This window comes from Eriocheir sinensis, chromosome 66 (genome assembly GCF_024679095.1).
Source record: "Eriocheir sinensis breed Jianghai 21 chromosome 66, ASM2467909v1, whole genome shotgun sequence".
NCBI classification, from domain to species: Eukaryota; Metazoa; Arthropoda; class Malacostraca; order Decapoda; family Varunidae; genus Eriocheir; species Eriocheir sinensis.
In genome coordinates this window covers 683,939-695,508 of record NC_066574.1, presented here as the reverse complement: position 1 = coordinate 695,508, position 11,570 = coordinate 683,939, and the positions used below count along the sequence as shown (strand labels likewise).

The 11,570-nt window shown below is 48.4% G+C and overlaps 2 protein-coding genes across 2 annotated transcripts; one reads left to right on the top strand and one right to left on the bottom strand.

The window, feature by feature from the left end:
- Positions 1–4,159: 4,159 nt before the first annotated feature.
- LOC126987668 (uncharacterized) lies at positions 4,160–5,188 on the top strand. The gene has a single exon (XM_050844795.1). It carries the CDS (start codon positions 4,160–4,162, stop codon positions 5,186–5,188), a length of 1,029 nt encoding a protein of 342 aa, XP_050700752.1.
- A 94-nt stretch (positions 5,189–5,282) lies between these two features.
- On the bottom strand, positions 5,283–6,985 carry LOC126987667 (uncharacterized). Its single transcript, XM_050844794.1, has 2 exons — positions 6,182–6,985; positions 5,283–6,056 (listed from the first exon to the last, which is right to left on the bottom strand). Exons 1-2 carry the CDS (start codon positions 6,983–6,985, stop codon positions 5,361–5,363), a joined length of 1,500 nt encoding a protein of 499 aa, XP_050700751.1. The 3' UTR covers positions 5,283–5,360.
- Positions 6,986–11,570: the final 4,585 nt, after the last annotated feature.

Genomic DNA, 11,570 nt, shown 5'->3' with positions numbered 1-11,570 from the left:
AAATTTGATGCAGTCCTCGGCGTTCGCTTCTGGGGACATTAGAGTAAACTATGAGATTTTTAAAAAAGAATTTCGTAAAACTCCTGGGAGGCGGGAGTAAACCAAGCATCGTTAGACAGATCGCACACACGGTTGAGTCCCTCCAAAAAAATTCCTCAACAAAGCCGATTTGGGACGCCATGACTGAGGCAAATCAGCTGGCGGTTGACTGTGTCAAAAGTCTAGAGGACGCGCAATGGCTCTCAGGGGGCGGTATGCAAAAACAACAGCTTTTTTTACTTATTTCATATTTCAGAGAAGAACCGATGTTCTGCCCTTCCCTTGACCTTCAAACCGGGCGGGAAGTTGGTTGACTTCGTCTCAGAGTTAGAAGTCAAGGTTGAAGAACACCCTCACCGTCAACCCCTCGCCACACCCGCAGCATTGCAGGCTCAAAGTAAAGCATCTCTCACCTGTAGTTTTTGCAAACAATCAGGACATTCCGAGAATTCTTGCTTCGCGAAACGTAGGGACTCAACACACTCAAGACAGGGATATGATAGGAGATACAGGGGCGCCCATCATTCATCACACAGGAACCCTAGGCCAAACCATCAGCGGAAGGGAATTGTTTTCATGATTCAGACAGTTGTTATGCAATACAAAAGGCCAAGGAGGAACAGAAGAACAAGTCCTCGGCGGACAGTAAACCACACTCCTCCTCTTCTCAGAATAAAAAGGCATGACTGCGTGACAGCCACAAGGCGTACATCCAAGTATCCCTTAAGGACGATACAAATTGGGAGCAACTTGACTCAGTCATTGCCGCCTTGGGACGGACAAGCATAATTGCCCTCCCTTGCAAGGTGGGCAAAATTTCACTCACCTTAGCGGTAGACACAGGTGCGACAGTCAATGTAATCTCAGACTCCGCTTACAGGTCACTGACACGACAGGCGAGAGGGGAAAATTGGCCGCTCCAAGAGAACGACCTGAATGTGGTAGGCGTGACAGGCACCACTTTGGGAATCCCAGGGCGAGTACCACTAACAGTCAGCTTACAAGAAAAGGTATGTCCCTTTCGAGATTTCTTTTATGTATCTAGCAGGTTTGCCTCACCTGTAGATGGGGTCTTAGGATTAAACGCCATGAAAGACCTGCACATAACCATAAACCCTGAAAGCAACGCGATCGTGTATCAAGTACGACGCATACAGGGGATGGTAAATCCATCGCCTATGTCACCTGTAATCCCGCCCTCAGAGGGGGAAAATGGCCAACCATCCACGGACTCAGGGTCTGCCCCCGCCCAAGTGTCACCTCTTACGGTCAAACCACACGAAAACATTACAGACTTGTGGCGGACGGTAACGGCAGTCGTAGAAGGTCTACAAATAGTTCCGGATCGTGCTGCAAAACTTGTTAAAATCCGGTTACCTAATGCCCCTCCAACGGGCAGTGATGTGTGTATCGACGGAACACCACACATACACCGAGTGACGGTGGACGTAACTCTGGCGACAGTCAAGGAGGGCGGTATTGCAGAGGCATTGGTACTAAACACGTCAGGATCCCCTGTATCCTTAAAACACGGTGTTAGATTATGCCAGTGTCTAGTGTATGGAAGAAATGTAGCCCCGGAACCAGCTGAATACCCTTCAGCCCAAGTCTCAGGCATAACCTCGGCGTGTCAGGATTCTCACAAACAAGACACAGCTAATTTAGAGGCATTCCTAAAAGTTGCACACTATCCCGAATTTAAGCCAACCTTAGTCCAGCTGCTGGAACATTATAGGGGGGCGCTTGCTCTACCAGGCGAGCCGCGTGGAGTTACGCAGTGTGCTGAACACCACATTAAGGTAAAACCCAATACCAATCCTGTATATATCAATGCATATAAGGTCCCCCACAGTCAGAGGGAAGTAGTGCAGCAACTTATATCTGATATGTTAGAACAAGGTGTCATCAAAGAGTCGAACTCCCCGTGGAATTCACCCTTGTTTCTGGTTCCAAAGAAAGACGGCTCTTATCGTCCTGTGATTGATTTCCGGCGTGTGAATAACCCGACCGTGGATGATCATTTTCCGCTTCCCGCTCTTAGAGATCTTCTGATGTGTCTCGGTAGAGGAAATAAAAGCTTTACGAGTCTAGATCTGGTCAGTGGCTACTGGCAACTGCCCATGGCCCCCGAGTCCCGTGAAATAACGGCTTTCAGCACGCCTCATGGCCACTATGAGTGGGCGAGGATGCCGTTCGGGCTCAAAGGTGCTCCCTTGACCTTCCAAAGGACAATGAACAGTATTTTTGGAGACTTGCTGGGCAACTCTGTCGATGTGTATTTGGACGACATCATCATAGCAAGTAAAGACGTGCATGCACACATGGCAACACTAAAAACAGTCTTACACAGACTTCAAGAGGTCGAATTAAAGCTCAAAATCACCAAATGTGAATTCTTATAGCCTCGGCTCAAGTTCTTGGGGCATGTCGTGGACGAATTCGGCATCCACACAGTGGACGACAAAGTAAAAGCCATTGCCGAGTTCTCTCCTCCAACGTCTGCAGACAAGGTACGGTCTTTCTTGGGTGTCGCAGGTTATTACAGGCATTTCATAAAGGACTTCGCAGCACGCGCGAGTCCCCTAACCCATCTATTAAAGAAAGACGTAACATTTCAGTGGCTCCCAGCTCAACAAACGAGTTTTGAGGATTTAAAGAAAGCGCTTACACAGGCTCCGGTCCTTGTCTTTCCAGATTTCAAGGACCCCTTTCAGCTTTGTGCTGACGCTTCGGCTAGTGGACTAGAAGCTGCTCTTATGCAAACAGATAAGTCCGGCAAAAAGCATGTAATATCGTTCGCCAGTCGAGTACTAACAGCTCCGGAAAAGAACTATTCTGTTACCCACCTAGAGGCTCTTGCAATTGTGTGGGCTTTGAAGCATTTTCGAGACATAGTGATGGAGTACAAAATTGTGGTGTATACGGACCACGCGGCCATCACTGATCTTTTCAAGGGAAAAGACCTACACGGTCGTCTGGCAAGATGGTTCTTAACGATCCAAGCATACAATCCGGAGATAAAATATATCACCGGGAAAACAAATGTGGTCGCAGATGCCTTATCTCGAAATATTCCAATAGGCGCGATTACCACCCCAGAGGTCATCCACAACTTCATTTCACCTGAGCTACACACACTGCTCAGTGAGACCACCCAGTGTGGAAGACTTTAATTTACGCCCTAGAGTCGGGAGACGAAATAAACCTTCCAGAATTGCCAGTTCCTTTTTCACAATTCTTCGTATCAGAGGACAACCTCCTTTGTAGGTCATGGCCAACCAAACCAGTACCTATAGAACAACTGGTCATCTCAGACAAATACGTCCCTGTGACGCTTAAGCTGATCCATGACACACCCATTGCGGGTCACCCAGGAAGGGACAAGACACTATCTGTCACCAGATAAAAATACTACTGGCCCACATTACGGGTTGATGTAGAAAAACATGTCGCACATTGTGCCGTTTGTGCTGACACTGACACTTGCACGACTTTGTGGCACGCATTGCCACGAACTGTGTCGTGGCAATGCGTGCCATTTTGGTGGCACACAGCGGGAGGCTCCCGCACTATTCCCGCACTGTTCACGACGACTTCACACACTGTTCACGCATAGGTTACGAATGCGCGCCCAATAGTGCCCACATTGACACGAACTGGCACGACGTATTTACGCATAGTTTACGCACTGTTCGCGCAAAGTTTACGCACTTCCCGCATTGGCCCGACGAGTTTGCGCTATTCGGAGGCCGTCGTGGCGATTTGGGCACGCCATATAAAAAGGGGGCCTCCCCACCCCTGGCGTCATTTTTGGATTGCCTGTGGAAGAGACAACATGCTGAATTCCAGAGACAGCGTCGTAGCAGAGAAGAGAAGATGCCTATACCTGGCGGCTGCTCTAGCCATTGTTGAAGAGCAGCAGAAAAGGGTGCAAGAGGCAGAAGATGAAGAAAAGGCAACCCCACCTCGAAGAAGGACACCAAGGAAAGTGTGGGTCAGGAAATGGTTGGCCAGAAGACAGGAGTTTGGACAGTATGACACGCTACTGACTGAACTCCACAAGGAAGATCCAAGGGGCTACAAGAATTACCTCAGAATCACACCTGACCTGTTCCAAGAGATGGTTGAGAAGTTAACCCCTCGCCTCCAGAAACAGTCCACCTTCATGAGGGAACCGCTTCCAGTTGGACTCAAGCTGGCTGCCACCCTCCGCTTCCTAGCCACTGGAAATTCCTATCCAAGTCTGCAGTTCAGCTTCAGGGTTGAAGCAAGTACAATCTGCAAGTTTATACCCAAGGTGTGTCAAGCCATCATCGCGGTCTACAAGGACGAAGTGCTCCGCTGCCCCAAAACTGAAAAGATGTGGAAGGAAGTTGCTGCCAAGTTCAGCTCCAGATGGAACTACCACAACTGTCTGGGAGCTGTAGACGGCAAGCACATCGCCATGAAAAAGCCACCCAATGCTGGTTCAAAATACCATAACTACAAGGGCTTCCACAGCATTGTACTGATGGCAGTGGCAGATGCTGGCTACAAGTTCCTGTATGTGGATGTTGGGGCAGAGGGTGGTGCATCGGATGGAGGAACATGGAGTAACTGCTCCCTGCATGATGCTGTAGAAGACCACAGAGCTGGAGTGCCTCAACCAGAACCGCTCCCTAATGATGATAAGCCAGTGCCCTATCACTTCGTAGGGGATGACGCCTTCGCACTCCGAACCTGGATGATGAAACCATTCTCCCACCGATCACAGGTCCATCGAGAACGCATATACAGCTACAGATTGTCTCGTGCCCGTCGTGTTGTGGAGAATGCCTTTGGAATCTTGTCTCACAGGTTCCGTTGCTTCTTGACAACAATGCAGCAGCACCCCGACAACATCAACCTGATCACCATGTGCGCCTGTGTCCTACACAACCTCCTCCTCATCAGATACCCACATGCAATTCCAGAAGTGGACCGCGAAGATCCGGACACATATGATCTGATCCCTGGTAGATGGAGACTCGACCAGCAGCTGCTGGGGCTGATGCCTCTACCAGGCCACCATTCAGCGAGGGAGGCGAAGGATCAGCGAGACTACCTGTCACATTACTACATGTCCCCTGCTGGTGCCGTCCCTTGGCAAGAAAGAATGGTATCCCCATGAGCTGCATCTATATTTGTACCACTATTGAAATAAAATCTTTCTCGTTTATTTTTCTTTTCTTTTCCATTTTGGTGTCTCTTTTATTTGTGGCTAACTTTATTTTAATGTGAAAATGAAAACAAGTGTTTTAAAGTAGTCAACTTTATTAACATGAAAACAACAAACAACATTTTCAAAGTGTCTCACTCAGTGTCCTTGCTGATGCTGGGACCGCTGCCTGGGGATACACGGTGGACTTTCGGGGTGTTAAGGTCCTTGGAGGTGAAGGGGGTTGAGGTGAACTCCTCTCTAGGATGCTGCCTACCGACCCTGGGGTCAGGCCCGGGAAGCTGGGTGATGTCACAGGTGTCTTTAAGATGACTGACGGCGACACTAAAGGGGTTGGTGATGGCGACTGGACAAGAGTCGCTGACGGGGCAGGTGGCATCCGTGGTTCCCACTCAGTGGTCCGTGTCCAGGACGACTGGCCTGAAGACTGGGAGGCCAGTGGTGGCTGGGGCGGCAACAAGGGTTGAGGTGCTGGCTGACTTGCTGGAGGTTGCTGCTGCTGCTGCTGCTGCTGTGGCGGTGCCTGCCAGGTGGCCGGTTGAGGGGGGTGCCAGAACTGCTGCTGCTGAAGGGGCTGCCAGGGTTGCTGCTGCTGTGGGCCTTGCCAGATCATGGGTGGTTGTTGCTGTGATTGCTGGAAGAGCGGACGCCGCTGCCTGTAACGGTGGACCAGGTTGAGGCAGTCAATCTGGAACTCGTGCCAGGATTCCTCCGGGATGCCCTGCATGTGCCCTTCCAGCAGGCACACGAAATCATGGACGATCTTCTGGTGGCCGGTGTAGGAGTGGCTGGCGCCCTGGGAGTCTGCTTTGGAGAGGATCTGAAACATACAGACATTGGCACCAGTTAGTACAGCATTTGATTGCATCATATTGCACATGTCATGTCAAGAGAAATGGAACAAACTGGAATACAATCTACAACTAGTGACATTGGGATTCTCACCTGCCTGACAGCTTCACTGAGGTCAATGTGGGTGACCCCCGATGTGGTGGTAGTGACGGCGGTTGTGGTGGCTGTCTCTGTTGTTGGGGGCCTGGACCGCTTCCCCTTGCCCTTGCCTGTTGTAGTAAATGCCTGGCTCTGGGACCCTGTAGACTGGACATCATTATCCTCATCGTCGCTGCTCGTCACTGTGGCTGACTCGGGGACAGCAAACTGCTCACTGGGGACTGTCTTTCCCCGAACGATGTGCTGTGTTAAGAAACTCCAAGTCTCCATGATCTCGTCGTCACGGGCACTCCTCTCAGGCTGGCTTGCCCCACTCTTCTTCTCCTTCTTCAAGATCTTCCCCACCCTGGTGCGCATGTTCTCGTAGTGCTTCTTGCATTGGGGACCAGTGGCAGGGGGATTCAGCTGCTCTCCGACTCGGTTCCACAGGCTGTTCTTGGTCGCCACGTTAAGCCACTCCTTTTGCTTCTTGTCATACAGCTGGGGGTATTCCTTGATGAGGTCAGCCAACCCCCTCTCCCCCTCATCTGTCCAGCGGTACTCAGGGATTTCCTTCTTGGATACCCGGACCCGCTTCTTCTGCTGCCGGGTAGCCTCTTCCTCACTGGATGGCTGTATCTGGGTGTCAAGTGTATCCTGCTGTGTCTCAGGGATGCCATCGACACTTGATATGGATGACTGGAGGGATTTATCTCTCTCAGCGGTCTCTGGCTCTGGATCTGCTCCAATATTTTCTGGCCTGTCGGCTTGTGGCCTTCTCTGCTTTGCTCTTCCACCTATTTGTTTCGTCTTCGGCATGTTGTCTGCTTGCTGGCAAGTTGTGGAATGGCGAGAAGTGGCTATTATATACCCCCGCATTGACGCGAGCGACACTGTTGCGCAATAGTTGCGCAATAGTCGTGAACTACTCGCAAACTCGTCGTGAACTGCTCGTGCCAAGCGCAAACTGTTCGTGAAGTGCGTGAACTAGTCGTGAACTGTTCGTGCCATCAAGGCGTGAAGTACACGTGACCGTGTCAGGGGTAACGCACGACCATGCTGCGACGCGCACCAATGCGTAAACATGTCGCAAACTTGTCGTGAACAGTTCGTGAACAATGCGTGGCAGGTCGTGCATGTCGTGGCATGGCGCGCACTGGCACGCACTGGTGCGCATCCTCCTGCATTGTCCCGCACTGTTCGCGACAAGTTCACGAACAGTTTGCGCATAGTTAACGAACCCGTCACGAAAAATTTGTCGTGCCAAAATTTTAAACATTTCAAAATTTTCGTCCCGACATGTGATGCAGTCACGACGAGTTTCCGAACACTTCACGCGAGTTTACGACTAGTTTGCGCATTGGCACGACCGAGTTCGTGCCAATGCGTGCCACAAAGTCGTGCAAGTGTCAGTGTGGCTTATTAAGCAAAAGGGGTTCGTAAAAGGGCCAGCACCTATGTTGCAATACCCAGTACCAGAGGCGCCATGGGATGTTGTAAATATAGACTTATTACAGCTCCCCCAGAGCCAACATGGTTCGCGCTACTTATTGGTGTGCGTCGACCAGTTCTCTAGGTTTCTAGTTCTAGCGCCTCTCAAGGACAAGACAGCCACACGCATGGCCTATGCCCTCGTAACTCACGTGCTGTGTCCCCATTCGTCTCCTCGAATTCTTTTGAGTGACAACGGCACCGAGTTTAAGAACACAGTATTGAGCGAAATATGCACTCAGTTTAACATCATGCAATCCTTCATCACAGCTTACCACCCAGCTGCTAATGGGTTGGCGGAGAGGGCTAATAGGAAAATCTTACAGGTCCTCAGGCCTATCGTGAACGATCTCCACGATAACTGGGAGAATTGGCTATCGCACATAGCCGCTTCCATAAATACGTCGGTAAACGACTCTACGGGGAAGTCTCCCTACTACATCTTATATGGGGTGGAGAAACGTCTTCCGTACGACTTCCTAACAAAACCACACCAACCTTTCTACAACATTGATAAGTACGCGCAACAGCAGATGCATATGTTTTCCAAGATACACTCAGAAGTTAGGAGTACGTTAAAAGCTACAAAGGTTGAAATGATGTCAAAACAACACAAACAGGCTGTCCCGGTGGAATTAAAAGAGGGTAACACAGTCATGATTAAGCAAGCGGAAAGGAGTTCGAAACTGGAGGCTAAATTTGTGGGTCATTACCGAGTGGTTCGGAATGTCAGGGGAAATAGGTTCGAGGTTCTTGAGTCAAATAGTGGAGTCAGTCTAGAAGTTCACAGTGATCGTCTGAAAGTAATTCCCTCACCCTTGGACCTTGATATTGGTAATTCCCCTTCAGAGTCATATGTTCAACAAGATAATCCCAACACCCATAGCTATAACTTGAGACCACGGGTTTAAATACTTCATTCCCACCACTTTCAGATCATGATGTTGCGTTTTCTGATCATCTTGTACTTCGGCTCCCTGCTTGCAACGACACCCATCCACCTGAAGCCTGGCGCCCTCACGGCACACATAGGAGAGGTCTTCCTCATAGAAGATGTGCTCCTCGTAAAATATCCATATACTTCCTTGACCAACACCACAGACACAATCAGGATAGTCTCAGAAAAACTACTCGGCATGGCAGACGACATACGGGCAACCAAGACTAGGGAATCAAAGGAACCTTATAGTACCAACTCTCTGAATCTTTTTCAACTACTGGAGGATAGGATTCTGTTCTTACGGGGAAAAGTTGATGAAGTAGACATGGATTATAGTTTTCACTCAGTTCACTCTCGGGTAAAGAGGGGGTTGCTCAACATCGTTGGGTCCGCCTCAAAGTTCCTCTTCGGTACGGCAACCGACGAGGACGTGCGCAATTTGCGGGACCACTACACTCATGTACTTTCCTTTGCTGCCCGAAATCGCAGGGTGATCAACGCAAATTGTAGAAAACTTGCCCGATTGCATACTCACATTGAGGAACTGCTAGAGCAAATAAATAAGATGGTAGAAGTTATCAACATAGTTGTCAAGCAGATCGACCAGGTGAATCAGTTTCTCCTCCTAGATCAGGCCTTGCATGTATTGGAAAACGTCATTAACTCTGTCGCAACGGCAAATCAGCAGGTTATTAGCAACATGGTTGATGCGGCGCACGGTAGAGTCACACCTGCCTTGTTCCCTCTACACGATTTGAGAACGATTGTCCATATCGGATATCAAAATTATAGTCTCAAGCCTTTATTCAACCCAGACATGAGTCAATATTTTTACCCCTTGATTGAGTCCAGCCTCACCCCCGATGCCATAATCATTCATGTTCCGTTTCAGACGGCGGACGTGTTTGAGGCCCACGAAATTATCCCATTTCCCTTTTCCGCAATATTGCAAGGAGACGGTCTTCAGGCGCTTCTATTGCTCTGCGTCTCTTTTTGCCTTCCTACCGGTTCGGGGGGGAGTGTGCGAGATCGCCCTCACCCGGGTGAACGCGTCAGACGCTCTTTCCCTGTGCCCTTACAAGCAACTACCCCCAACACCTGTTTTCCATAAGAACTTTCAGGGTCTGCATTATTTCTATTTTCCTCAGTCCTTCTATGTATCGGTAATCTGCCCGGAGGGTACCACTTATCAACGGGTTACTGGTCACTATGCCATCGCGGAAGCATGCTATATCCGCTCCACTAACATAACAACGTACCCGTCCCGGATCCGTCTGGTTTTCACGGCCAATATTTCCCATCGAGTGTTTCCTCTGCGGTCTCTCGATAACATTCACTTCTCCAGCATCTCTTATGTGACTAATTCCCTTAATTCATTATCTTTCGCAAACGAAACAGAGTTTGCAGAAACCCTGGAGGAAACGCTGCCAGAATACTTGTACCTCACCTACTTGTACCCTGGAATTTGTGTGCCAATGTTTCTGATGTTCGTCAGTCTCGTCGTCATGTGCTACCTTATTAGAAGGAACTCTGTCCTGCACGATTATTTGCTTGTGCAGACAAGGCGACAGGATGCAGGGAGGCCACTGGCAAGGTAATTTTTTTTTCTAGCAAATCAAATGACTGAAAACTGGCATCCTCCTGCTCCTGTATCTTAACATTGTACTGTGTTTCACTACTGTATTTTTTTTAGGAGCTAGATGAACGTTTCATTGTCTGTAACTATGCCAGTTGATAGCTACTTATACATGTGTCCTTATATTTATCTTTTGAGAGATTTCTTATGATTCATGTCACACACGTTGTGTTTTACCTCTCACTCCTTAGATTATTACTACACAAATGTTCTTACATACCCAGTGTTTTCATGTAATTGTATCATAAGCAGTCTGCTTAACAAGATCCAACTATGTATGATAATGGTAACTAGACTGCTAGTTAGATTTTTGTAAATCGCGAGGTCGCGATCACTGGTAGGTGACCGAGCAGTGTTATAGTAGGATATCAATGTATTATTATTATTATTATTATTATTATTATTATTATTTAATATCACCACGAATTAGGCATACAATTGTCAATGGAAAAAACCCACGACAGATAGATCACGCCACCTTATAGGAATGTCGTCCGTCAGTGTTTACCGTCTCAGTTTGTATACAAAGCATTTCATCAAGCTTAGAGGTCACCTTGACATACGTGACCAATTGTAACTTCATTATTTTCCAATCTATAACTCGTCACTCCTTCACGAGAGTCCGACTGACACACACCTGCAGTCTCTCTCGCTCAGACGCTCCTGTACATATAGGCTTAAGAATATATTCGCCTAAAAAAGGAAGCTGAGTCTTAATCAACGCCCTTAAACGCCCCCCGGTACACCGTTACACTATCTTGATTTCCAGAAAGCGTTTCATAGAGTTACACATCATAAATTACTTTATATATTAAAGCAACTAGGTATTGATGGTCAAGTACACGAATGGTTCGCGAATTGGTTGTGCAACAGAGCAAAGACTGGTGATAGATGAGTTTAGCTCAGAGTGGGCGCCTGTCACCCCAGTACCCAGTGCTCCTTATTATTTACATCAACGACGTGAACGTTGGAAGCAATAATCTCATTAGTAAATTTGCAGACGACTCAAAGATTGGCCACTACGTTGACACTGACGAAGACAGATGAAGCCTCCAAGAAGATGTGCATAAAATTTCAGCTTGGTCTGACAGATGGAAGATGCCCTTTAATGTAGATAAGTGCCAGGTTCTTCAAGTTGTAAAAAAATAGAAGGTTCGATTACGAAATGCGCGGTCAGGTATATATGGGAAGCGAGGAGGGTGCTGAAGCCCTCCAAAGACCCTTCCCATATCCTCACTTTCCGTTTCCCTATTGTTTCATTAACACCAGAGAGTAGTTCAGCATGCTCTCTAAAGACAGATTATCTCTCTTTCCACACCACACTACATTCACACAAC

Bases quoted from the DNA above. Each gene is read 5' to 3' on its own strand.
- LOC126987668 (XM_050844795.1), top strand. From the start codon at position 4,160: ATGGTTGAGAAGTTAACCCCTCGCCTCCAGAAACAGTCCACCTTCATG.
- LOC126987667 (XM_050844794.1), bottom strand. From the start codon at position 6,985: ATGCCGAAGACGAAACAAATAGGTGGAAGAGCAAAGCAGAGAAGGCCA. The intron at 6,057-6,181 runs GTGAGAATCCCA...TGTATGTTTCAG, and splicing joins TCAGTGAAGCTGTCAGGCAG to ATCCTCTCCAAAGCAGACTC.